The sequence below is a fragment of the Gekko japonicus genome, unplaced genomic scaffold (genome assembly GCF_001447785.1).
Source record: "Gekko japonicus isolate JY-2015 unplaced genomic scaffold, Gekko_japonicus_V1.1 scaffold789, whole genome shotgun sequence".
Taxonomy (NCBI): domain Eukaryota; kingdom Metazoa; phylum Chordata; class Lepidosauria; order Squamata; family Gekkonidae; genus Gekko; species Gekko japonicus.
The window spans coordinates 407,296-433,369 of NW_015177032.1; the positions used below are offsets into that span (position 1 = coordinate 407,296).

At 44.5% G+C, this 26,074-nt stretch overlaps 1 protein-coding gene across 1 annotated transcript in view; it reads right to left on the reverse strand.

The window, feature by feature from the left end:
* The window catches only part of ACAN (aggrecan), a 67,468-nt gene extending 45,302 nt beyond the window's left edge, over positions 1-22,166 (reverse strand). Inside the window, exons 1-11 of the mRNA XM_015427942.1 lie at positions 22,097-22,166; positions 18,749-19,135; positions 15,411-15,585; positions 13,904-14,031; positions 12,861-13,154; positions 10,541-11,029; positions 9,564-9,738; positions 5,434-5,561; positions 5,020-5,313; positions 3,414-3,593; positions 653-2,836 (exon numbers count right to left, since the gene is read on the reverse strand). Of these exons, the coding sequence (XP_015283428.1) occupies positions 653-2,836; positions 3,414-3,593; positions 5,020-5,313; positions 5,434-5,561; positions 9,564-9,738; positions 10,541-11,029; positions 12,861-13,154; positions 13,904-14,031; positions 15,411-15,585; positions 18,749-19,135; positions 22,097-22,166 (4,504 nt within the window). The remainder of the gene's footprint in view (positions 1-652; positions 2,837-3,413; positions 3,594-5,019; positions 5,314-5,433; positions 5,562-9,563; positions 9,739-10,540; positions 11,030-12,860; positions 13,155-13,903; positions 14,032-15,410; positions 15,586-18,748; positions 19,136-22,096) is intronic.
* Positions 22,167-26,074: the final 3,908 nt, after the last annotated feature.

Sequence of the window (26,074 nt, forward strand, 5' to 3'; positions counted from 1 at the left end):
CAAAATAGATTTAACAAGCAGAAAGTTGGGAGATACTCCAAAAGGTTTATGAAAATGAAATAATAAATCATGCACACCTGAAAGCCAATTAAAAATGCAGAACTTGTATTATAAGAGGGTGACTCCTGCTGGTTAAAGTAAAATAACATATCTTGACGAAATAAGGAAATTTAAAGGTTTAAATATTCTGTAAAAATTCCCTGATGGACCAAAAATGGAGAATAATGTGTAATACAATGTATCTACAAAAGTTTCTAATAAGCTGTGTGCTTAACTTTCCTCTCCTCCTCCATAAGTAGCACAACTTACCCGTGTCCTGACATCACGACAGCATATTGTGTTTTGCTGTTTCCAACAAATGGTAGAATATGACATAGAACACAGTCAAGGAAAAGTCATACATTGTGACATCAGGACACAGGTCAGTTCTACAAGAGTGGAAGCTAAACATATGCCTGCCATTTTTGGTGGTAGTTATAGTTGTGAAAATGCTTTGGCTTCAAATGGACATCCCAAAATCTTTATCGGTCATTTAGGTGAACAAGGATGTTACCTGTTGTGCTACTGAAGAAAGGAAAGGGCAGACTGTGAACATTCAGGAGTTTCAGCTAAAGCTATCACAGGTTTCTCTATTCCATATTTTTAACTGTACCTTCTGTTGTAGGCCCTATCACCTCTGGTGATACTTCAGGCAGGACATCTGTAGCAGTAGGAGGAGTAAGGGGAACCTCTGGAACAGCAGTTTCTTCTGTTTCAGACAGTATATGTGTAAAAACCTTTGTTACAACTTGGGGCTGTTCTGTACTCTTGGCATATTCAGTTGTTTCAGAATCTGGATCGCTAGTGCTGAGCAGAATGTCTGGTGAAAAGGTTTCCTCTGGACCATCTGAGGCAGGATAAGGGGGTGGCCCTGAACTATCCCCATGAATCTGACTTCTTTCTTCATATTGTCCAGAGGGCAAGCCACTGATAAAAGGTACCCCGGATGTTTCTGAGTGGCTTTTGGGTAAAGCAGATGCTTCACTACCTGTTTCAAAAAAGGTTGATGTTTCTGGGTGGTGTTCAGGCAACACTGATGCCTCTCCACTAATTTCATGAATAGTAGAAGTTTCTACATTATCTTCATGAAATATAGATGTTTCGCCAATAATATCATGATATTCGGGGGTTTTAATGGTACTTTCGGGATATGCAGAAGCCTCTCTGCCAGATGTGAAGGCATCGCCACTTGATTCCGGAAAATGGCGATGCATTGCTTCTCTCCCGCCGGCCAGTTCCTGTGAAACTGTTGGTTCTGTCACAGCCTCCACTAAATCAGAAGTTACTAAAGTGACCTCTGGAATTCCAGAGGTTTCACCACTAGTCCCAGCTATAGCTGAGGGCTCTCCACTTAGATCAGTGACTCCAGCAATTTCGCCACTAAAATATGGAATTCCTGATGATGCCCCACTGATGTCAGCTGCCCCTGATGGCAGTCCACTAATGGTTGTCACATCATACGGTTCAATGGATGTTTCCCCAGAAGGAAACCCACTAAATTCTAATATTCCAGATGTTCCTTCTCCTGCTTCCTGTGCAACAGATGGCTGTGTTGCAACTTCCACCAAAGTTGTATCCACAAGAGAGATGGTAGGAAGCCCAGATGGCAGCCCACTATAATCATAAATTCCAGATGGCAGGCCACTGGTCAGACCAACACCAGAACTTTCTCCACTAATGTCTGTTAGTCCACTTGGATGTCCACTGACTTCATGAGTACCTAAAGTCCATCCACTGAAGTCGATTTGGCCAGAAGTCTGACCACTTGTGTCCAAAATTCCAGATGGTGTGCCAGATATATCCTCATCTCCTGAAGGCAAGCCACTTATTTCCACAAACCCTTTCCCTTCTTCTTCTTTAGTAGAAGGGGTTGTAACTTCAAACAAATCAGCACCAATGAAGGTAACCCCAGAAGGTTCACCACTTTCATCAACACCCGAACCTTGACCACTTAAGTCCACAAACCCACTTATATCAGGTATCCCAAATGGGATTCCACTGAGGTCAGTTCCTGAGGATAGCCCACTGATATCTGGTAGACCAGATGGTTGTCCATCAGCATCAAGTCCTGATGGTAATCCACTTATATCAGGTATCCGAGACAGTTCTCCACTGATATCAAGTCCTGACGAAAACCCACTGATATCAGATATTCCACTGATGTCATATCCTGAGGGTAACCCACTAGTTATCCCACTAATATCCCACTCAGCAGAGGGCAAGCCTGATAAGTCTCCATCTCTGCTGAGCACAATCGTTCCTTTCCCTTCCATTTCCTTTTCTGTCTCTGTGGTTACAACTTCCACCAATGTGGCATTCACAAGAGACACTGTTGGAAATCCAGATGTAAGACCACTGTAATCAAACTCTCCAGATGGTAAGCCACTGAAAAAGTCCAAACTGGAACCCTCTCCACTAAATCCAGACGGCAGCCCACTAATTTCTGGAATCCCTTTGCCTTCTTGAAGTCCAGGGATTATTTCCCTGTGGTCTAGGATTCCAGAACCAATCCCTGATAATTCTTGATCTCCGGAATGTAAAATGCTGACTTCAATAATGCCAGAAGGCAGGCCACTTGTGTCTCCTGATGGTAGCCCGCTTTCTCCAGAAGGGAGCCCGCTGAAATCTAGGGTTCCAGAGGGAAGTCCACTTTCTGTAAACCTAGGGAGTTCCCCACTAGGTTCAAACATCCCACTGATATCTGGAGCTCCTGATGTCCACCCAACAGATGTTTCCGTGATGGGAACTTCTGCACTTGTTTCATCAATGTCAACAGGAGAAACAGCTGATGGACTCACTAAAGAAAATAAAAAGCACAGGGGGGGGGGGAGAGAGAGAGAGAGAGAGAGAGAGAGAGAGATTGATTAAAAAGATCCTGGTCAACAACACTTTGTGACAATTTCCAGTGTAATATATGGAGAAACAGATATCATTAAATCATTGGTCCACCTAGTTCAGTATCATCTGCTCTTGACTGGCAGTAGCTCTTCAGGGCCTCTTCCATGATTTTAAAAATTTCAATGATTTTCATAGCAGTAAGCTTTTTTTTTTTTTTTTTAATAAAGTCTGTTTGGGCCTTAAAAGTCAAGTTCTATGTCTGTTTCAGTAATGATCTGAACCAGGGGGAGTGGGGAGAGATTAAAACACTACATGCTTGGATGTTTCTGCTTGACATGTGTAAATTAGATGCCACACTGGAATGAGTCTCGTATGAATGAGCCCTATCAAAAACTGGGGTAACTATTGTGGAATATGGCCTATGCTTGCTGGGTTCAATGCCTCCTTGTGCCCCTTTTTCAGTGGATATCAGCCATACATGGTTTGTGAACCAATAGAGCCAGACAGAGGGACTGTGGAATTAAATCCCAACTCACCATATATCAATGAGATGTTTGTTGGAAATACCTCTGTTCCCCACTCAGTCTGATTTTCAGAATCAGTGGCAAACTCCATTTCCACAGTTGTCTCTTCTCCAGAAGGGACCTCCTCAACCCCAGGGACCACTTGGGTTGCAATTAGATCCTCCTCAAAGTCCTCATACAGAGATGGTAGAGCTGAAAGACAATTTGTTGTTGTGAATATCCCTTTTCACCTCCAAGCCTGATGTTCGTCCCATAGAAAGTTTTTTTTAAAAAAACACAAAAACAAAATAACACAGTGCAAGGATGTTCATGTGCTCCTCCATCTCTTGTTTCTCTCAGCTGAATAAGTGAATTGCCTCAGCTATTGTCTTTGGGGTTGACTTTTGAAGAGAGGAAAGCTCTCTCTGTTGTGATGAATTAGTTATTGTTCATTTACCCATGCAAATCACATGATATTATTGTCAGTGATAAATGGGCATGTGTGAACCTGCTCAACCCACTACAGTTTGAACAGATGAAGCTGCCTTATACTGAATCAGACCATTGGTTATTAATACCAGGATTGTCTACTCTGACTAGCAGTGCCTCTCCAGGGTCTCAGGTTCAGGTCTTTCTCATCACCTACTGCCTGCCTGCTGGATATGCTGGGGATTGAACCTGAGACCTTCTGTAGATGCACTACCACTGCTCTCCCCCAAAATCTAGAGAAGGAAAAGTGGACTGTTTTTATTTTGATCATAACTTATGATCCAATAAAAATTAAATGAGCCAAGTCCTTAGGAGGAATGATTGCAAAGGGGAAGCCATGATTGTTTATTGTAGCAAATAAAACAAAAGTCCAGTGGCATGTAAAAGACTAACATTTATTTCTATATGAGCTTTCATGAGTCACAGCTCACTGATTTATGTAATCTTAGTTCTCTTTGCTTATCAGATGTCTTACTTATTGACTACCCTGATTTACAATGTGTAATCCAGTTTGAGTCTCAGTGAGGTATACGGACTATAAACAATGTAAATAAAATAATAATGTGAAGATCAAACTGGGAACAGGAACTAAAGTTGCACAAAGAGTAAAGCCTATAAAACTGTCAGTAAGAATGAAATGCTGAGCTAGCTCCATTTAACTCAACTTTGTCTTCACACAATAGGAAGGGAAAGTGGTAAGGCACAATGGTTGATTTCACCCCTGGCCTGTATTATATAAAGTACCAATGGAACACTGTCCCTGCCTGCAGTCCCCAGAAAGACCCTGATTCCTGTGAGGTAGATAAGGCTGAAAGAGAATGACTGGACCAATTCAATTCGGAACATCCAGAGCACTTAATAATGTTGTAATATTGTAGAAATGATTTTAAATGGTTTTAATTGTGTTTTATGTGCGGGCCTATGCCTGATTGTGAGCCGCCCTGAGCCCGCGTAGTGGGGAGGGCGGGCTATAAATTGAACTTATAAATAAATAAAATATAAATAAATAAATATAAGAACCACTCAGAAAACTACAGGGCAGAGAGGGGATGAGAACCCTAATTTCCCCAGTGCTATTCCTCTGCTGTAACGTATGCTATTATTTTGGTCCTGTAATGTGTCAAAATCAAGATGAGGAATAGGATATTACCTCTGAAGCAAAAGGCGTGGTGCCTTGATTGTGGGTCTGGGAATCCTGTCTGATTGGGGTACAAATAAGTGGTTCTCACACCGGGTTTGTCCCCCCCACAAGCAGGACGGGGGTGCAGGATAGGATAGCGGAGGCTGCCATCAGCCAGCCAGCCAGCACGGCAGTTGTCTAGACCCAGTTTCCAGGCAGCATAGAGTTGTCCAGTGGAAGCCAGAGTAGCATTCTGGCTCTCACAGTGTTCTTGTGCTTCCAGGAAGGTGAATTGTTCCGGTTGGGTTGCAAAAAAGACCTCACCTAAAGATAAAGAAATTAAGACTGAGTTCTCGGCTCAGACACTGCTCATTTGACAGGGACAGATCTGGCATGAAAACAATAATGTAAAGAGTTTCTCACAAGGACCATAGAAAAACTTACCATTTAGTTTGTCGACATAGCAGTATACATCATACATCTCTGAGGCTGGGCGCATGCCATATGTCCGCACCCCTGGGATATCATCCTTGTCTCCTTCACATTTGCTCCGTGGAAAGACAATGGGGTATCTGACAATAAGGACAACAAGGGTCACCCTTCACATTCCAGTGTAATAAGCTTCAACAGCGACGATCTCCTATTCAGCATAACTATTAAAAAGCAAAGCAGCCACACCCTCCTTTGCACCTGGTCTATGTCCTTTTTTTTTTTTGCATAAAGAAAAATAAACTCTAAACAGCAACAAGTCAATGGTGGTGAGTGCATTGGTGCAATCTCCCTTAGGTCATAAAGATGTAACTCACTTGTAGGTCCCAATCTACCAGTCAAAGACCAGTGGTAGTGGTGAAAAGTGCTGTCAAATTACAGCCGACTTATGGAGACCCTGTGGAGTTTTCATGGCAAGAGGTGTTCAGAGATGGTTTCCCACTGCCTGCCTCTGCATAGCAGCCTTGGAATTCCTTGGTGGTCTCCCATCCAACCAGTGACGAGGGTTGACCCTGCTTAGCTTCTGAGAGCTGATGAGATCCAGCTAGCATGGGCCATCCAGATTAGGGTTGAAGACCAGTAGGGTAGATGACTTTTGTTAGAACTCCTTCCTAGAACACCTTCAGAAGTGATCTCATGCTTTCTTCAAATCCCTCTTTAAAACCCTTCCCCCAGCATTTCAGGAATGTGACCTCTTTCCCCTCAAAGTCTTTGATTTAACTAGGGAATGTTGGTGTGGTGTAGTACTTAGATCCATATTTGAATCCCAGCTCTGACATGGAAGCTTTCTGGGTGACCTGAGGCCAGTCACACAGCTTAACCTACCTCACGGGGTTGTTGTGAAAATAAAATGGACAAGAATCATAGAGTTGGAAGGGACCTCCCAGCTCATCTAGTCCAACCCCCTGGACAATGCAGGAAATTCACAAATACCTCCCCCTCCACACCCCCAGTGACCCCTGTTCCACACCCAGAAGATGACAAAAAAACCTCCAGGACCCCTGGCCAAACTGGCCTGGAGAACAATTGTTTCCTGACCCCAAAGTGGCAATCAGCATTTCCCTGGGCATGTAAGAAAGAACTAAGCACTGAGGCAACCAATGTTCCCTCTAAGCTATGGAGCCCTGTGAGCAAAAATTCTACTTTGTGAGCTACTAGCATTAAAATTGTGAGCAAGCAATTTGGCTGCTGCATAAATTAGTTGACTCTGGAGCCATCCTTCCTGAGCCAAGACAAAAATGTGTGAGCCAGAGGCTAAAAAACCATGAGCTAGCTCACACTAACTCAGCTTAGACGGAACACTGGAGGCAACCCTTCCTGCCCTCCCTTTCATGATCTGCCTAAGTTCATACAATCAGCATTGCTATCAGAGGGCCATCTAGCCTCTGTTTGAAAACCTCTAAAGAAGGAGAGCGCCCCCCCCCCCAATGTTTAGCTGAAAACTCTTCTGATTTAATTTCAACCGTTGGTTCTGGTCCGACGTTCTGGGGCAACAGAAAACAACTCCTCACCATCCTCTAGATCAGGTATGTCCAACAAGCAGATCACGATCTACCAGTAGATCGTGGAGGGGTCAAAGGTAGATCACCAGCCCCACTTGGTCTCCTGGTTTGCTGGACAGGTGTTTGGTTGTGTGTTTTTTTTGATGATTGGTGGTAATAAAAGTTATTGAGACAGTTAAAGAAAGTTATAACTCAATAAACAATAAAAAATGTTCACAGTTCTTTCTGGATCTTCGTCTCTCTGTTTTGTTTTTGCTTATTTTGCTTACCAGAAGGTGCATTATAAATGGGGGGCGGGGCGGTGGAACCCAACTTTAGTGGGTTAAAATCTAATTTGAGACTTTATTTTCATGGTGGTAGATCACTACCTGTTCAAAGTTGGACATGCCTGCTCTAGATGGTGATCATATCACCTCTCAGTCGTCTCCTCTCCAGGCTAAACATACCCAGCTACATCCTCTGGACACGTTCCAGCTTGTCTATATCCTTCTTAAATTGTGGTCCCCAAAACTGAACACAATACTCTATGTGAGGTCTAACCAGAGCAAAGTGGTACCATCACTTCACATGATCTGGACACTATAAGACAAAAATGTGTGAGCTGCAGGCTAAAAAACTGAGAGCTAGCTCACACTAACTCAGCTTAGAGGGAACACTGATCAGTAGTTGTCCAGATCCTCCTTTTGCTCCTTCTTGAAGATGGGGACAACATTTGCCTGCCTCTAATCTTCTGGCACCTCACCTGTTCTCCAAGAATTCTCAAAAATAATGGACGGAGGCTCAGAAATTCCATCTGCGAGTTCTTTTAGTACCCTTGGATGCAGCTCATCTGGCCCTCTTTTGGACACATTTCAACTTGTCTATATCTTTCTTAAATTGTGGTGCCCAAAACTTAAAATCTAAGCCACTCTGGGGCCCCACTGGGCAGAAATACAGGGAATAAACAAAGTAAATAATAAAATAAATAAATAGTGATGTACAAATATTCCACTTTTGTTTCTTTTTATGCATATTTGCTGTGAACATTTTGTTCCCCATTTCCTTTGCTAATTTCTCAATATCTTTCATTTATTTCATGTCATTTATTCATTTATTTCACGCCAATGTTACACCCTTTATATGCAAAAACAGGTGTCAATTTAAATATCAATTCTGACAATCAAACGCTGTAATCTTGATCAGGAAAAAGATTCCCATAATTGTGTCCTGAGTCCCAAGAAACTGTGGCCTGTAGGCTGAAGGCTGATGATCAAACCACACTTGGATAGGAGACCTCCTCTGAATGCCCTACCTTCAGCTGTGACGGCAGGAAGATCTGATGGGATTTTACACTCAGATAGACTCTGTTATTGTGGCAGCAATAAAATTGACTCTGTGGATCATATTCTGCTTGATTGCCCCAAATTTTCAGCTCTAAGAGGTGGAAATGATCTCCCCTTTATTTAATCAGGACTTCCTCTCTCCAGAAGCAAAATCACCCTGGCTGCTTAGAGATTAAGGCAACCGAACTACCCTGTGTGTAGCAAAATTTCTAGCAGCTGTTGTCAAATCATATGACTTTTTTTGTAGTTGCAATCTTTTAGGTTCTTCTATGGCCCCGTTCATACGAGGCAGTTTGGGCCAGGAGCGGGCCGGATTGGAGGCGCATCAGACGGGCGCAATCCCACGGCAACATCTGCCTGGCGTCGCGCTCCCGCCTTCAACCCAGCCCTTCCCCCGATGAAGCGCGTCAAAGATGAACCACCTACTTCGGTGGTTCATCCGGTTGAGGCGCTTCATCCTGGCCGTGGGATCAGCGGCACATCTTGCCGCCGTCGCATCCCCGGCCCCCTGCCGTACTGCGCATGCTCGAGCATGCGCAGTACGGCAGCCTCCCCCTCCAACTAGTGTCTTCCTCCCCAGCATCTGATCGTGCCGGGGAGCAACGGAGCGCAGCAACCGGGATGCGTGGGATCCCGCCAGGGCGTTTCTTTTTTGGCGCAGCTATTAAAAGCCACGCTTCGCCCCGTCTTTTCCCTGCCGTGTGGCAGGGGCCTATGTTTCCCTATGGGGCAAGGTTTATGGTGGGAGGAGGGTTTGCTGTTTATGACTCTGGTTGCAGAAACAGTAAGAAGTAATAAATAAATAAATAAGATAGGAGACCTCCTGGAACTCCTTGTCAGCAATCTGGAGTTCCATGATGGAAGAACAGTGAACTGTAAATGCATGTAAAGCTTCCTTCTACCAAATAATTGGCTCAGTATTTTGACTACCAGTTGCTCTCCATGGTTTCAGGTGGAGAAAGATCTTTTCTACATCTTCTGCCTGAGATCCTTCACCTGGAGGGCTCTCTCTTTGTGGCTGGGAACCTTGAAAACAAAAGAGTTCCTTGTCCCATAAAGAGAGCCCAACATGTGTACGTTTGTATGTACATAAATTCTAAGCAGAACATTCATAGGTTTGGGGTGTTGCTGTGATCCTATTCTTCTCAGAGATACAGCCACAACATGCTTACAATGTCAGATGCAGCCTGATTGAGGTTGTTGAAATGTTCTCATTTAGATATGCCTCCCCCGCCCCAGCTGAGTCACTGTGTTACTGTACCTGACCGTCTGGTCCCTCAGCCAGCCAGCATCACACTGATCGTAACCATCCTCATGGGCAGCCTGCAGTTGTTCAGGAGTGGCAATAACAGCGTTATTATCCAGGCAAGCTTGCTGGGCTTTGACAAAGGTTAGGGAATATCTGTCAGTGGATGGTCGGTAATGAAAGACAGTGCCTGTCAAATGAAGAATGGAAAGAGCATTTGAGCATGAATCCACCCATACTTGGAGTGAGTTTTCACTAGCGCTGTGCTGAATCTATATATCTAATAGCCAAGTTGCCCCCTCCGTGCGGAGCCTCACCGCCGCTGCCGTCTCCTTCCCGGAGCCGGCAGGCAGGCCGGGCGGGCGGGGGAAGCCGGGCCTCACCTCCACCGCGTCCTCCTCCCCGGAGCCGGCAGGCAGGGGGGGTTTGACACCGGCCTCGCCGCCGCCGCGGGGAGATGGGGGGGATGGAGGAGACGGAGCTCACCCATACTTGGAGTGAGTTTTCACTAGCGCTGTGCCGAATACTCTCTAATTTCAAGCGTTTCTGACACCACCCAGCAAACCACACCCCAAACTGCTTATCGCATCAGCCATTCACACAGCCCCTACTGGCATTGCCCATGCTGCCACTCAATCCAGTTGGCTGCAGCAACCTCTGTGATTTTGGCATCATGACATTGTCAACAAAATAACATCCTGCACTCCAGCAGAAAAGGATTGAGGGGCTGTGTGAGTAAAAGAAGCTGAGGGTTTGTGACAACAAACCAGAAGAATGAAAATGGGGCTGAGAAGAATACCACATGAATATGTTCACAACAAGCACCCAAAAGTGGGAGGAGCTTGTTGATTCTCAGTAAAACAAACATGAAACAAAGTACACTGTTTTGGTTTCATGCTCCATTTAACACGGGGCCAATTGTAGTCATCACTGGGTTGCTGTAGCAACCGAATGTTATAATTGGGGATGCGTATTGAAGCTTGGCCATTTACCTGTGGACAACATGGGCTGCCTGGGGATGTGTCCAATGTCAGGAGCAGCTGTCCCTGGCGCAATCTGATCCTCTACTGTAAACGGAGAGGCGGACTCCAGTGCTGGTGTTGCAGTAGCCCACAGGGTCTCTTCCACCGAGCTCACCTCTGGAGTATCAGTGGTGAAAAGAGTGTCTGGCATTGAGACGGTGGCATTTTCTAGACTCTCCCAAATTCCCACCTCAGTCCTGTTCTCTGCCTCATCAATGAAGTCAGTAGCAAAGAGATCCGGAGTTGCCGTGAAGCCTTCATCTAGCTCCGAGGCAGTGGCTGTAAAGTCTATTGGCTCCAATGTTGCAATGCTGCCCCGGGCTTCCTCCTCTGTGACATTGCGTGGGAAGTACAGCTCCACGTCTGTCTGGGTGACTGTCTGGATGGTGAAGCCACTGCCCAGTTCACCAATTTTCTCATCAGTGAGGTTCTCGTGGATGATTGTGTCAAAGTCATCACCTGGGACAAGGAGGAAATGTTATGGAAGTGACATCAGAGAAGCCAGAGGGAGAAGAGACAACCGCCAGGCCCTTCTCCATCATGCCATGACTCAGGTCCAGCAGAGGAACCTTCCTCCTCCTTGCTACCATCAGTGAGTCCAGAGTCGGCCATAAATGAGTCCAGAGGGGAAAAGAAGCACCAGCCAGGCATCCTTCTATAATTGCAGGAGCAAAGCTTGGTGGAGGGTCCCCTCGGCTGCAGAGCACATTGATTGGCGCTATGAGCTTTTGCTCATGCAAATCTGGCATCTTTCAGTGATCCAAAAAGCTCCCAGTGTCACAAGAAAGTGCCAAAGGAGTAGAGGACTGCCTCTGCTGCAGACACCGAAGGGTGCAAATGGAAGCAAGGAGTACATGCATACCTACCCTGCCTCTTTCCTACCCATGTATACCCAGGCTGCATCCTCCCTGCATCACTGGGCATCAAGCAGTGATTGTGCTACAGCACTTGTTCGCAATCAGGAAAACCCACTTGTGAATGATTGCTATAGCATAATGGTAGTTTGGATGCAGGCATAGGGGTCCCAGCCAGGCACTGGCCAGAATGCTTCTCAGCCTGTGACTTCTGAATTTAGAACAGGCAAGACCAGCAGGGATGGGGAAATCACCTTGTCCTAACAAGTGACATTTCTTCATGGGGAAGGAAAATAATTCCTAGCACATTTTCATCATTTGAATTCCACTCACAAAGGCTTCAATACATCAAGTTATAGTCAGTGATATATTTAATGTGTTTTAGAAGATAGATTGAACCTGGCTAGTAAATTACCAAGTGCATTTTAATCCTGTCTTTCCACCAAGGAGCTCAGGGTGTCATATATTGTTCTTCCTTCCCTAATTTTACCCTCACAACAACCCTGTGAAGTAGGTGAGTCTGAGAGAATGATCGTCCCAAGGTCACTCAGCAAATTTCATGGCAAATTATTTAACATTACTGACTTTGTTAAAAAATCTGCAAGTCTTTAGATCTATAGTGTGATACCATGCATATTTGCTCAGATGGATACCAGATATGTGTGCATTGGATCACAGCCCTAGTTATTTTTCTGCAATAACAACAAAAATAGCAACAAAACAACAACAGCAACAACAATAATAAAAGTAATAACATTTTATAGTGCACTTCAGAGTGCTCAAATTGAATTAAAATTGTAAGGCACAAAATTCAGCACTATTTACATTTGATTCAATCCAAATATGGGGATTGCATGTATTCTGGCTTCCACATACCTATCCCTGACTGGATGGGAAACTGCCTGTGTGAACAGGCCTTGTGTGTGCGTTTCATTCTGCTATAATATGTGGGGTTGCACTAATGGGGACCTTTTAATTTTGCAAGAATTCCAACAAGCAGCTCTTTAATTTTCCCACTCCATCTTCCCCAACGCTGCCAAGCAGGTGAGCAGCAGGATTTTAAGCAATCTGAAAAGGTTCCATGCATTTGCCATCCACCTTTTTGGATCAGAACCATTGAGCTGTGCTTTGGGAATATACACAGCAGTTCAGTGTGGGAATATACACAGCAGAGTTTAAGATATCTTTAGTTGTAACCACCAATCTCTTTAGTGTGTGTGTGTAAAGTGCTGTCAAGTTACACTCAATTTATGTCAACCCCAGCAAGGGGCTTTCAAAGCAAATGAGAAGTAGAGGCGGTTTGCCATGGCCTTCCTCTCTTTAGTGGCCTTATTAGAACCATTGAAACTGGCCCAGGAAAAGTGAGTTTTCTGATACTAAAGCTGCCAAAATACACTGAAATGACGGTGACCTCATGCGCCTTTCAGTGAACTCACCAGTGTAGCAGATGGCATCATAGCGAGAATGGGGGTGAGGATACCCTGTCTGATTATCGTAGAGGTACACAGTTCGTACTCCCACCAGGTTGCCACCACAGTTGGGACGTGCCTTGGAGATGGGGTACCGAACACTGCGGTCTGCCAGCCAGCCAGCACTGCAAACATCCATGCCATCTTTCCAGGCCAGGTACAGTTCTCCTGTAGTTGCCAAACGGGCACCAAGTCTGTGACATTTCTCTGCTGCTTCTGGGAAAGTGAACTTTTCTGGGGAGGTGGCATAGAAGACTTTACCTGTCATCACACAACAGTAATGCTGATGGTTAGATGTAAGGTTGCATTTCTTGCTTCTTTATCAGCTTTCCCTTTCCAATCCCTTTCCTTAGGGCCAGACTAGAGTGAAACCAGGATTCTATAACTGGCACTCCTAGTCCAAAATTCAGGTTGGGAAGAGCCTTGGTCAGGGTCACAGCATGGAAAGAGGGGGTTAACTCTTTCTCCCTGCCTGCATATTTCCCCAATCAAGTCAAGTCAAGTCAGCCTTTATTGGCATAAAATATCAGTACCATTTATACATTTTGAAACATATTTCCCCAATCAATAACAACCCTGAACTTGTCTGCTTTAAGTTTCAGTAAGAAAAAAGACATGCACAAATCCAGCACTTGTGTTTTTTCCCCTTTAGTCAGGCTTGATGCAGCACAGCCATTTCCAGTCAGGGAGTTAACTTCCAGACTGAGAGACCTCATCCAGATCACCCTCAAAATGGTGGCTTTTTAAGGGCAAATTGCATATCTGGTGTTCCAGTCACAAAACTCCTGTATCATGTGATGTCTGGCCCATTTTAAAAATTGTTGGGAGCTGCCTCAAGATCGATATGCTAAGAGACTGGACATCAGTATTTACAATAAAACTCTGAGGCAAGGGGGAAACTCCTTTAAAAGGGAGAACGAGCTCCAGCTCCTGTGCCCAAGCTCTCCATGGGATCCTTTGGATTGTGACTTTACCTTCTTTAGAATATGGAGTTAGAGAGACACTGTTACCTTCCATTTCCTCTGCATAACAATACACATCATACATCTCGTCTGTTTCACGAATGCCATATGTTCTCACACCAGGAAATTCATCCTTGTCTCCATAGCAACCTTCTCGGGGATGGTGCATTGGATACCTGAGAGTACAAAGGCAGGACAGGTTCAACGAGGAATAAATATGTTAGCTGGAAGCAATTATTCCTCCTGTATGGTTCTAGGGTGCAGGCAGCATCCTGAAGAACAAGGCAGAACATGTGGACCTATGAAAAACTTGGAGTGACAGATCTGAATATGTATTGGAATTTGGAATACGCCAAGCATAGAGGCACTCTGTTGCCTAGGATTGCCAGACCCCCCCCAGGTCCTGCCCCCCCAGCCACCTGGGGGGGGGGGGGGGGGGGGGGGGGACTTACCGGTAGAAAGCCTAGGTCATGTTGCCAGCATCTCACTGGATGTGACATCATCATGTCATTGACTTCTGGTTGATGCTCTGATATTTTGGCAAAAACTCTATGGTAGTAGAAGAGATTGGATTTATACCCCACCCTTAACTCAGAGTCTCAGAGTGGCTTACAAACTCCTTTCCCTTCCCCTCCCCACAACAGACACCCTGTGAGGTTGGTGGGGTTGAGAGAGCGCTGAGAGAACTGCCCTTGAGAGAACAGCTCTGAGAGAACTTGTAACTGACCCAAGGCCACACCAGCAGCTGCAAGTGGAGGCGTGGGGAATCAAACCCGGTTCTCCCAGAAGTCTGCACACTTAACCACTACACCAAACTGGTTTTACCATAGAGTTTTTGCCCAAACACCAGAGCATCGACCAGAAGTTGCTGGCATGATGATGTTCTATGAATCCTACTGTAGCCTGAATCTTTATCCTCAACAGGGCTCATAGCAGGTCTTCAGGGCCTTTCTGTGTTCAGAAAATGGCACATGGAAAGGGTTAAACTTCCTTCACCCATGCCAGAGTCCTGATCCACATAAGGGGGCCTGCAAATCTGAAATTTAGAAAAAAGTGCTTGCGAACTCTGATTAAGACCCCTAAATTTCTCAAACAAGCAATAAGGTTGACAATATTGGTGCTGGATCCGCTTGAAAACTCCCAATGAGACAGCTGGATGCATGAGTTGGTGTGCAATTAAGTCAATTGCTAATAATAATGAACCAATAATTACACTGCCTATAGAGATCAATGGTTTTGAATGGGGAGCACAATGCACAGTTAAGCCACCTGCTAATAACACATGCAACTATACTGCTCATAGACTGGGTATCTGGTGTGCATTTAAGATAGCTACAAAAATAATTAATATGCCCATTGCATATTACGTGTGCAGAGTAATTGTCTTGAATATGCTAAAAACATCCATGTTAATAAATGCTGCAGATTTTAACATGTTCCAAGTTTTTGGCCTCTGATTTTTTTCCTAGTTCTTTGTTTATTGTACAATCTGACTTTCCTCCAAGGCCAGTTTCACCCTGTAGTTCTTACACATCACCATCTTCCAGCTGTTTACCTGACAGTCTGATCTGCCAACCAGCCAGCGTCACACTGGTCAAAGCCATCCTCATAGGCAGCCTGCAGCTGCTCAGGGGTTGCAATGACAGCACTGTTCTGGATGCACGCTTCTTTGGCCTTCTCAAAGTCCAACGTGTATCGGGTAGAGATGGCTCTGTAATGGAATACGATGCCTGGAAAACACATCCACCAACATACACATCTGTCAGTGGCCGTTATGAACTAAACCGGCAGGTGTTAAATAAAAGCAAGCTGGAGTACACACTGGGCCATTCTCTGCAATCAAATTATCGCTTCTCCAGAATTTGCAACCCACAGAGTTACCAAGGAGGATCAACATATCACTGGGAACGGTGCTTTTGAAATCATTTTCTTGAAATCTCCTTCCCGCTTATCATCAGCCAAAATATACCTCTGAATTTTTTTGTCAGGTTGTGCTGATTAGAGGTAATATGTCATGATACCAGGAATGTTGGCTAATAGAGATGTAAAATTTCTGGGAATGCTATGGAATTTTTTTTTTTGGGGGGGAAGGGAATGGACGTTTGATGGAAATTGAAATATATGCAGTAATTGGTTGCTTACCAACTTTAAATTTATTTTGCTGCTTTAACAGCACAAAGATGCGTAATTTATAACTTAGCAAATAAAACTGTACTATTTGGCATGATTATGAAATTTGGAAGTTTAACAGTTACAGAGTTATGCCCTTTTAAGTCCAACAGCTTAAATGAGCTTAAAAGGGTATAGCTAGGCTGAGGATTGTATTGTAAATGCTTTAGTTTTCTATAAGCAAAGCTGTGAATTAGGGATGCTAACCCCCAGGTGGGACCTGGGGATACCCTGGAATTATAGCTCATCTCCAGACTACAGAGATCAGTTGCCCTGGAGAAAATTTATGTCTTGGAGTGTGGACTCCACAGCATTGTATCCAGCCAAGGTCCCTGTCCTCTCCAGGCTCCATCCCCACATCTCCAGGAGTTTACCAGCCTGGATCTGGCAACCCTACCCCCCCATCCCCTGCCGGTGCCCAGAGGGGACCTGGTAACTCTACTATGAATATACTCAATATGAGAGAGAGAGAGAGAGAGAGAGAGAGAGAGAGAATTGCAAGCTGCTGCATTTTGTGCTAGCTTAGCATGGCCAATGTTTTGCCATTTGAGAGGTACGAACAAATAAAAGCTGAAAATAAAAAAAATCTTTTGTAGTTAGCAAAACAAAGTATATTATTTGGACTGAAACAGTCTTATAAAGTTACAAAATGACTAGCAGCATATTTCAATATCAAGTTAAACTTTACAATTTCCAGAACGCCAAACTCTTCAATAGTGTATTATCAAACACATTATAATATATTAATTGTTGCCAAAATCATTCACATTTAAACAATAAACCCAGTATCAGGTGGTTAGCTGTGTTAGTCGGCAGTAGTAGAACAAAATTTAAATGCAGTAGCACCCTAGGGTCCCACAACAAGTCAAACCTTACTTCATAAGTTATTGACTCACAAAAATGTATACCCTGGAAAATGTTGGTCTTACACGTGCTAACTTGAATTTTTTTCTATAAACAATAAAAATAATTATGAAAACACACTGTATATGTTTATAGTATACATAGGAATCATTATCTAATATCTTCTAGAGAAAATTATTCCAAAAATTATAGGATTTTTTTCAGAGCTCCCCCAAATGTCCCCCCTCCAGAATTTTCTGCTTAAGGAGGGGGGGGATTTGTAATGATTCCTTGTTTTAAGTGTGTGTGTGTGTGCCTTTAAGTGTTTGGTTGAGGTACAGTGATAGTAGACTAGATTGATTGAGAGAGAAAAGTGTGCTGTGATTGGTGGATGACAGAATGTGGGCGGGGTTTTTGAGGTGAATCTGTGTGGGTGTGCCAGTCAGTTATGAAAGTCAGTTAGAAAAAGCAGTTGGGGTCAGTGAGGGTTAATATAGTTCTGTGTGAGATCTCTAAGAGGGGAGTATATATGTTCTTAGCCTGAGTGGCTGACTCCAAAGAAAAGAGTGAATCCTGTTAATGTTGGAACTGAATGTCAAACAAACAAAAGCAAAGGGAAAAAAGGCAGTGTGTGTGATACATTTGAACAACATATTTACAAGTCCCTTTATCCTAAACAGTTACAGAATAATCAATCTCATATTTTGTTCTTAGTTCAATAAATCATCTTTTGTTTAAGTTATCCCAGAATTTTATTAAGTCAGAATTGAATTCAATTCTCCCTCAGGACCACATAGATCCCTGAAAAGCCTAGACCCTGGGTTACTTTACCAGAAAGAAGAACAGACAGAAGGTTTGGAAATCCTTACATTCCTGGTGGCAGCCGAATCTACCCAGTTTAATAAAGCAAAGAGCACATTTAAAGGGAAAACCAGTCCTTCCTAATAGGAGGTTGCCACAGTCCCCCCTCCGGATTTTTCTGGGTTTTTCCCCTCACCAGGCCATCTCATTTTTAGCTAATGGTAGAAAGAGAAGTGATTAAATCCTCATTTTGTTAGACTTATATCGTGCCTTCACCACATTGTAGGCTCAGTATAATATATAGTATATATATTAGTATAATTGCACCAATTAAAAATAAAAATAGCAACTGTGGCAAGCAGTTCAGAAGTTAACAACCAGAATTACACCTTCCAACACATGCCAAACCACACATCATTCTGTGAACATGATGCAAAGACTACCCCATACCACACAGATCAAACATATTAGCTTATTGGGGGGAAGGGGGAAGCAACAGAATTTGTGCTACATTTCTCTAGTGTGGAAATTATCCTCATTTTGGATTTTTGGGGGATCTCAACCACTGATGCTGCTGAGGATCTGGTACTACTTGTGTGCTTGCTTCTGTCTACCCACAATATTGCAGTCTAACAAGAAAACAGCAGAGCAATTCTTTTCCAGGGAATGATCTTGAGAGAAATGATTGGAACATCCCACAGGACAAGAAGAGCACGCCATAACATTGCCCTACATGTTTCTTGTTCCAAATGAACTAGTAATTATACCAAAGACACGGAACATTTCTGCCGATGGAAGGGGGAATAGGGGGATGCACCAGGAGCAGCCTGAGGAGAGCATTGGAGGCCCTCAGCAGGAGAGGGAAAATCAGCAAAAAATGACCCCCTTTCTGTTCATAGAAAACCTTCATGTGATCCAACCCCCAGGCAACACTGTTCTTTAATGGTTTCCCACTCTTCTGTGCTTGCCGAATGTAAAATATATGGTCCTCAGAACTCAGTTCAAATGATCAGCTCTACCAGAGGAGGGAAACGTAGCCTGTGCTTGCCGAATGTAAAATATATGGTCATCAGAACTTACCTTTCACCTTCACCTCTACTGTATCTTGGCTGTCCTCGATGCCATGAATCACCTCACACCGATAGGTCCCGGTATCATTGGATCGAAGAGCCTTGATTTCTAGGGTGGCATCAGTAGGAATGGCAGGGTAGTTGGGCAGAGAAACCACCTCCTGGTATGCGGTGTTGATTCTCACATGCCCATCTATGGCCACCAACAAGACAACTTCCCGTCCTTCTGAGAGCCTGCTCCATTTGATTCTCGGGGACAGGGGGGCAGTAGAAGGTGATGTGGTAACATGCTCCAGTGTGTCAATGTAGTAACAGGGGATGGTCAGAGTGTGCCCCAGGGGGACACGCAAGGGGGAATGTAAAGGTATGCTCACACTCAGTGTGGTGGCCCCATGATCTGCAGGTTACAAAATGGTGAAAAGGAGAGAAACAAAATTCAGAACCATAGATTAGTTACTGTTTCAGAAGAGTTGCGTCAGTCTGCAGGTGGCAGATTCCTTCGATGAAAGTTCTTTAGCATAAAAGTCCTTGCAAGTGGTAAGGTAGCACAGCAAGGGCAAAGATTCTGTCCCCTCTTTGTTTTTGTTGTGCTGGTATTCTGTTTGCAAGGAGCATTACGCAATATGATCCTCTATGACCCCACCCCCTGGTCTGTAGTGGTGTAATCCATTTTGCCATCGCAACACTCTGCTGATTCATGCTGCTGTATGCGTGAACTAGGCTTCATATGACAGAGAGGGCAAAGGGGCTCCTATCATACCACTAGACAGTACTCTGTCTTCATAGAATCAGAGAGTTGGAAGGTACCTCCAGGGTTGTCTAGTCAACTACCTGCACAATGCAATGCAGGAAATTCACAAATACCTCCCCCCACACCCCCAGTGACCCCTGTTCTATGCCCAGAAGATGACAAAAAAACCTCCAGGATCCCCGGCCAAACTGGCCTGGAGAAAGTTGCTTCCTGACCCCAAAGTAGTGATCAGCATTTCCCTGGGCATGTGTCAAACTTGGCCCTTGTTTGTCATGTGTTTGGTAACTGTCTCTGGTATCTGTGGCTCACTGCTCTGTTTCATTCTAGCTGGGAATTGGTGTGTGTGTGGGGGGCGTGCGTGGAGCTGCTTTGCTAGAGTTGTGCTGCCTTGTAACTGCATCCATGCGGGGCCTCCTCATTGTGGGAAGTATGCATGCTTGACCTTGAGTACCAGACACTGCTAAATAATGTAACCGTAAGCTTGCAGGTGCTGGGGGAGGGGTAGTAAAGCAGCATAGATTTTGGTGAGCTGGATGTATGGGTGTGATTGGACTGGTCACTGGGGGGCGGTGTTTGAATGACAAAAACTGGTGCCAAGGGAGCCAGTTTCGACACAGATTTGTCTATGCTTGAAATCTCTGTATCTCTCAGTAAACAGATCACTGCCAAGAGAGTGTTGTTGGGAGAGAGTTTCTTCAAGACCTGGCAGCATGTAAGAAAGGGCCACAAGAACTAAGCATTGATGCAACCCTCCCTGCCCTCCCTCTCATGATTCCTAAGTTCACACAATCAGCATTGTTGTCAGATGGCCATCGAGCCTCTGCTTAAAAACCTCCAAAGAAGGTGAGCCCACCACCTCCCAAGGAAGCCTGTTCCACTGAGGAACCACTCTAACTGTCAGGAAGTTCTTCCTAATGTCTAGCTGAAAACTCTTTTGATTTAATTTCAACCCCTCAGTTCTGGTCCGACCTTCTGGGGCAACAGAAAACAATTCTGCACCATCCTCTATATGACAGCCCTTCAAGTACTTGAAGATGGTTATCATATCATCTCTCAATCATCTCTTCTCCAGGCTAAACATAACCAGCTCCTTCAACCTTTCCTCATAGGACTCGGTCTCCAAACCCCTCACCATATTTGTTGCCCTCCTCTGGACACGTTCCAGCTTGTCTATATCCTTCTTACACTGCAGTGCCCCAAACTGAACATAATACTTTAGTTAAGGTCTAACCAGAGCAAAGTGAATGACAAAGTGAATTACATCACTGAACATGATCTGGACACTATACTTCTGTAACTGATACAGCCCAAAATCACATTTGCCTTTTTAGCTACCGCATCACACTGCTGACTCATGTTCAGTGTATGGTTTATTAAGAAGAAGAAGAAGAAGAGATTGGATTTATACCCCGCCCTTCACTACTCAAAGGTGTCTCAGAGCGGCTTACAAACTCCTTTCCCTTCCCCTCCCCACAACAGACACCCTGTGAGGTAGGCGGGGCTCAGAGAGCTCTTGACAGAAACTGCTCTTTTTCAAGAACAGCTCTTATCAGAGCTACGGCTTGCCCAAGGCCATCCGGGCAGGTGCAAGTAGAGGACTGGGGAATCAAACCCAGTTCTCCCAGATTAGAGTTCGCGCACTTAACCACTACACCAAAAAGGACCTCTAGATCCTTTTCACACACACTACTGTCAAGACAAGTCTCCCCCATCCTATAGTTATGCATTTATCCCCATTAAAATTCATTTTGGCCCTGGTCGCACAGGCCAGATAACGCGGGGGTGAGGCGTGACTGTTTGCCCCGGAGCAAAGTAAAGCGTGGCAGCCCGATCACATGTCCCATGGAGTTCCCGTGGTACGCCATTAGGTGCCAATCACACAGCTATCCTGAAGTGCGGCAAAGAAGTGGTGTGGCGCGATCACACTGGCAATCGCTAGGCGCCGCTTCCGTGGCAAATGGGATTTTTTTCTCATTGACGTTTGCGCACGCGCATGATCGAGCAAGTGCATCCTGTGGAGACTTAAAAAAAACCCCATCCAGTTTGTGATGGGACATGGACAGGCGCCAGATGCCACAGGAATCGAGTGGAAATGTGATCAGATGCCCGCCCTTGGCCCGCGTTTTCAGGAAACTAGTATATTGTATGCGGTAGTTTTTTACTGCGCATCTTCGGCGGGAAGCCACAGGTTAGCCACGGGTGAACTACGCTTCCCAGATGTTGCGATGTGATCGTGCACCGAAAATCCGCCTATCATCCGTGTCTTTAGCGTGGCAACTTCTCCGTGTGAACGGGACCTTTATTTGTTTTAGCCCAGTTCTCCAGTCTGTCAAGAAGATCCTGTATCCTGACTCTGTCTTCTCTCATATTTGCTACCCCTCCCAATTTAGTATCATCTGCAAATTTAATAAGCATTCCCTCTATTCCTTCATCCAAAACATTTATAAAGATGCTGAACAAAACAGGTCCACTTAGAGCGCAGCAGGTAATGCATCTTATGTCAAATCTGTAGGCTCTTGAAACGAAGCAAACCAGATTCTCATCGCATTGACCCTTTTATACATAAAGTTGTACATGCATTTAAGGAAGGCCCTGGAAATTACCTACCTAAAACTTCCACAGAGATGGCTGCAGTGATGACTCGCAAACTCACAAATACAAGTAGCAAAGTGGTCATAGTTTACCTGTAATGACACATAAAGATACAGGATTGTTAGTGAATCTTTAGGGGATGACAGCCTAGAAACAGAACTTCTCCAGCAATGAGAACCATTAGGAAGGGTAGCATTGCCAACTTTTTTTAAAGTTGGGACTCCTATACAGCTTTTAATCTCAATTCTCCTCTGTTGAAGTACCCTCTCTTTGGATCTCCCTGTCCTGGGAAGCTGGCCTGGCCACTTCCTGACCTTTTGAAGACTACCAGCAGCCTCATCTCCCTTATAAATAAAAGCCGAATGGTAGTGGCACTTCTCTAGAACATTCCACATGCTCCAAAATCAGTTTGCTCTCTGATCTGTCTATCAGAAGGTCTCCCTATTCACTGGCTGCTTTGCCTGAGTCCTGCCTCCAACATTCTAAACATTTTGCAATTCCTCCCCCCCACCATAGCCAGTCAGAACACAGAGGTTATTTGCATATGCAGCCTCATTGGCCTCTACCTCGGAACACAGAGGTCGTTTGCATATGCGACTTGATTGGCTTTTGCCTCTAACATTCTAACCAGTTTTCCTCTTCTGAGGTAAAATGTGTCCAATCTCCAGGTGAGGCCTGGAGATCACTCAGAATTACAACTGCTTTCCAGACGGCAGAGATCAGTTCCCCTGGAGAAAATGGTGGTCTCTGTATCCTTATATGCTGCTGAGGTGGCCCCCGTATGACAGCCAATGTGACGTAGCAGTCAGGGCTTCAGAGCACGGGAGAGGCTGCAGGTGTGTGGGGGGTGGAAAGCTGAAGAATGAGGGGGAAATAAAGGTAGGTTGATGATTGGCTGGGAAGGAGATAGGGTTGCCAACTCCAGGTGGGAAATTCCTGGAGATGTGAGGGATGGAACCTGGAGAGGGTGAGGTTTCAGGAGGCGTGGGACCTCGGACAGGTACAAAGCCATAGACTCCACCCTCCAAACCAACCATTCCCTTCTGGGGAACCATTGTTGCCAATCTCCAGGTGAGGGCTGGAGATCACTCAAAATTACAACTGTTCTTTAGGCAGCAGAGATCAGTTCCTCTGGAGAAAATGGTGGACTCAGTGTCATTATACCCTGTTGAGGTCGCCACAACAAATTGACACTGAGTATTTATTTCCACAACGGGCCTTTTTTCCTAGTAGTTTATAAAAGCTGCATGCATCACTGATCACCCTTTTTCCTGCTAATGTAAAAACAATGATATTAGCCAAAGGGAGGATGTAAGGATGCCCTAAGATTATCTAATGCTATTTCAAATTTCAAACAGAATGATTGCCCACTGTCACGGGACACAATAGAGAAATTATATAGAATTTGGTTATGCTTCCTGTGTTAATCATGGAAAACTCCACCAATCAGACATCAGATGTTTGAGAAACATTGATTTATCGGCAAAGCCCTTCAGGGTAGCTAAAAGCAGGGAGTTCTCTCTACCAACAATGCTTTAAAAACCTGGCAAAAGTAATAGAAGGAGCTTTGTTTTGCCAGTGGCAACTAAAAGGGGAAAATAGGCTCCAGTCTCTTTCTCTTATTCATAGCATGTTCTTGCCATTTGAACTTGTTAGAGGCAGATGCTTTCACTTGGATGGTTACAAAGCCAAAGAGAACATGTGTGCTACAAAAATCAACCAGCTTAAATACAGCTTGATTTCCTACTTCACAAGGATCTTGTATTGTTTCCAAAGTAACTGTTTAGTCTGGAATTGACATAGTTACTTCATTCACTTTTTAAGTGCATAAGATACTATTGCCAGCCCACTGCATTCCAGTGTTTTCCTTGTTGTCCTCCCCTGTGTTTTCACACCTGATGTGTGGTAATTCTCTTAAGGGCTGGTGCTTAAAGCACTGGATTAGGACCTAGGATGACTAGGTTTGAATCCCTCTCTCAACCGTGGAAGCCTGCCAGGTGACCTTGGGGCCATCACAATCTCTCAACTGAATCTACCCTCACAAGGCGGCTGTTGTGACGATTGAATGGAGGAGCAGGGAATGATGCAAAAAGCCATCCCAAGTCAGGGAGAAAAGCAGGATATAAATACAGCAACAACAAGAATAAATGTAAAGTATAATTGTACACCCAGCCTATTCAGTCTTGGATTGGCAAAGGATTATTGAGAGTTCTATTTGCAGGAAAATTGTTTTCTTTTATTTATTATGGTTGTAGTTGTACAAAAAAAGAAAAAAAGTCATTATGGTAAAGGCACTTATTAAAGTGCCACCTCCAACAAAAACTGAATAGCAAGGATCAGTTCAGAAATTCTGCAGTCATTGTGGAGTGAGCAAGCACTAACTAATTAAGCAGAGAACCAGAAATGGTTGTCAAAAAACCCAGAACCTTTGCCGAATGGGATCTTTCCAAATAAATAATAAGAGTCAGGGATGCCATGATGATTGTGTTCAACAGTCAAACCTGCAAGATTCAACTGTGTTGATCAAATGTGAGCAGAGTTAGTTTGGCACCCAACTGCACTGCATATTTGCAAAACAGAACATGTGTGATAACACTGCTGATCCAAATAGAATGGCAAGATGTTAACATCACTAAGGACTACTTAGGTGAAAACTGAACAATAGAATTTTTAAAGTGTTTATTTTCGACTGGTTTGTGACTAATATAGCTATCTATTTGAACAACTGCTTGTCAAGCAGAGCAGCAAAGGAATGGGAGAAGGGAAAGGAAGGGACTGGCTGTGGCTCAGTGGAAGAGCCTCTGCTTGGCATGCAGAATGTCCCAGGCTCAATCCCCAGCATTTCCAGTTAAAAGGACCAGGGTGATGTGAAAGACCTCAGCCTAAGACCCTGGTCAGCTGCTGCCAGTCTGAGTAGACAAGACTGACTGACGGCCTGATTCAGTTTAAGGCCTGATCCATGTATGTTTAAGGTGTGTGTGGATCACAACAAACTGTGGCAAGTCCTTAAAGAGATGTGAGTACCAGACCACCTCACATGTCTCCTGAGAAACCTGTATAAGGGTGAAGACAACTGATTGGTTTAGCATAGGAAAAGGAGTATGACAAGGATGGATATTATCACCCTGCTTATTTAATTTATATGCAGAGTGGATCATGCGAAATGCCAGCCTGGATAAATCATAAGCCAGAATTAAGATTGCCGGGGAAAACATCAACAACCTCAGATATGCAGATGATACCACTCTAATGGCAGAAAGTGAAGAGGACCTAAAGAGCCTCTTGCTAGAGATGAAAGAGGAGAGCACAAAAATTGGCTTGGAACTCAGCATCAAAAAAACTAAGATCATGGCATCCATCACGCCTTGGCAAATAGAAGTCACTGAAGCTGTGACAGACTTTCACATTCCTAGGATCCAAGATCACTGGAGATGGTGACTGCAGCCATGAAATTAAAAGACGCCTGCTCCTTGGGAGGAAAGCGATGGCAAACCTAGACAGCACAATAAAAAGCAGAGACATCACCCTGCCAACAAATGTCTGTATGGTCAAAGCAATGGTATCCCCAGTAGTCATGTATGGCTGTGAGAGTTGGACCATAAAGAAGGCCGAGCACTGAAGAATAGATGCTTTCGAATTATGGTGCTGGAGAAGACTCTTGAGAGTCTCTTGGACTGCAAGGAGATCAAATCAGTCAATCCTCAAAGAAATCAACGCTGACTGTTCCCTGGAAGGTCAGATGCTGAAGCTCAAATACTTTGGCCACAAAATGAGAAGGGAGCACTCACTGGGGAAGGCCCTGATGCTGGGAAAGACTGAAGGTAACATAAGACGGGGACAGCAAAGGATGAGATGGTTAGACAGTGTTATTGATGCAACGAACATGAAATTAAGCAAACTCCGGAGGATGGCGGAAGACAGGAGGGCCTGGCATGATGTGCTCCATGGGGTCATGAAGAGTTAGACTCGACTGTGCGACTGAACAACAACAAC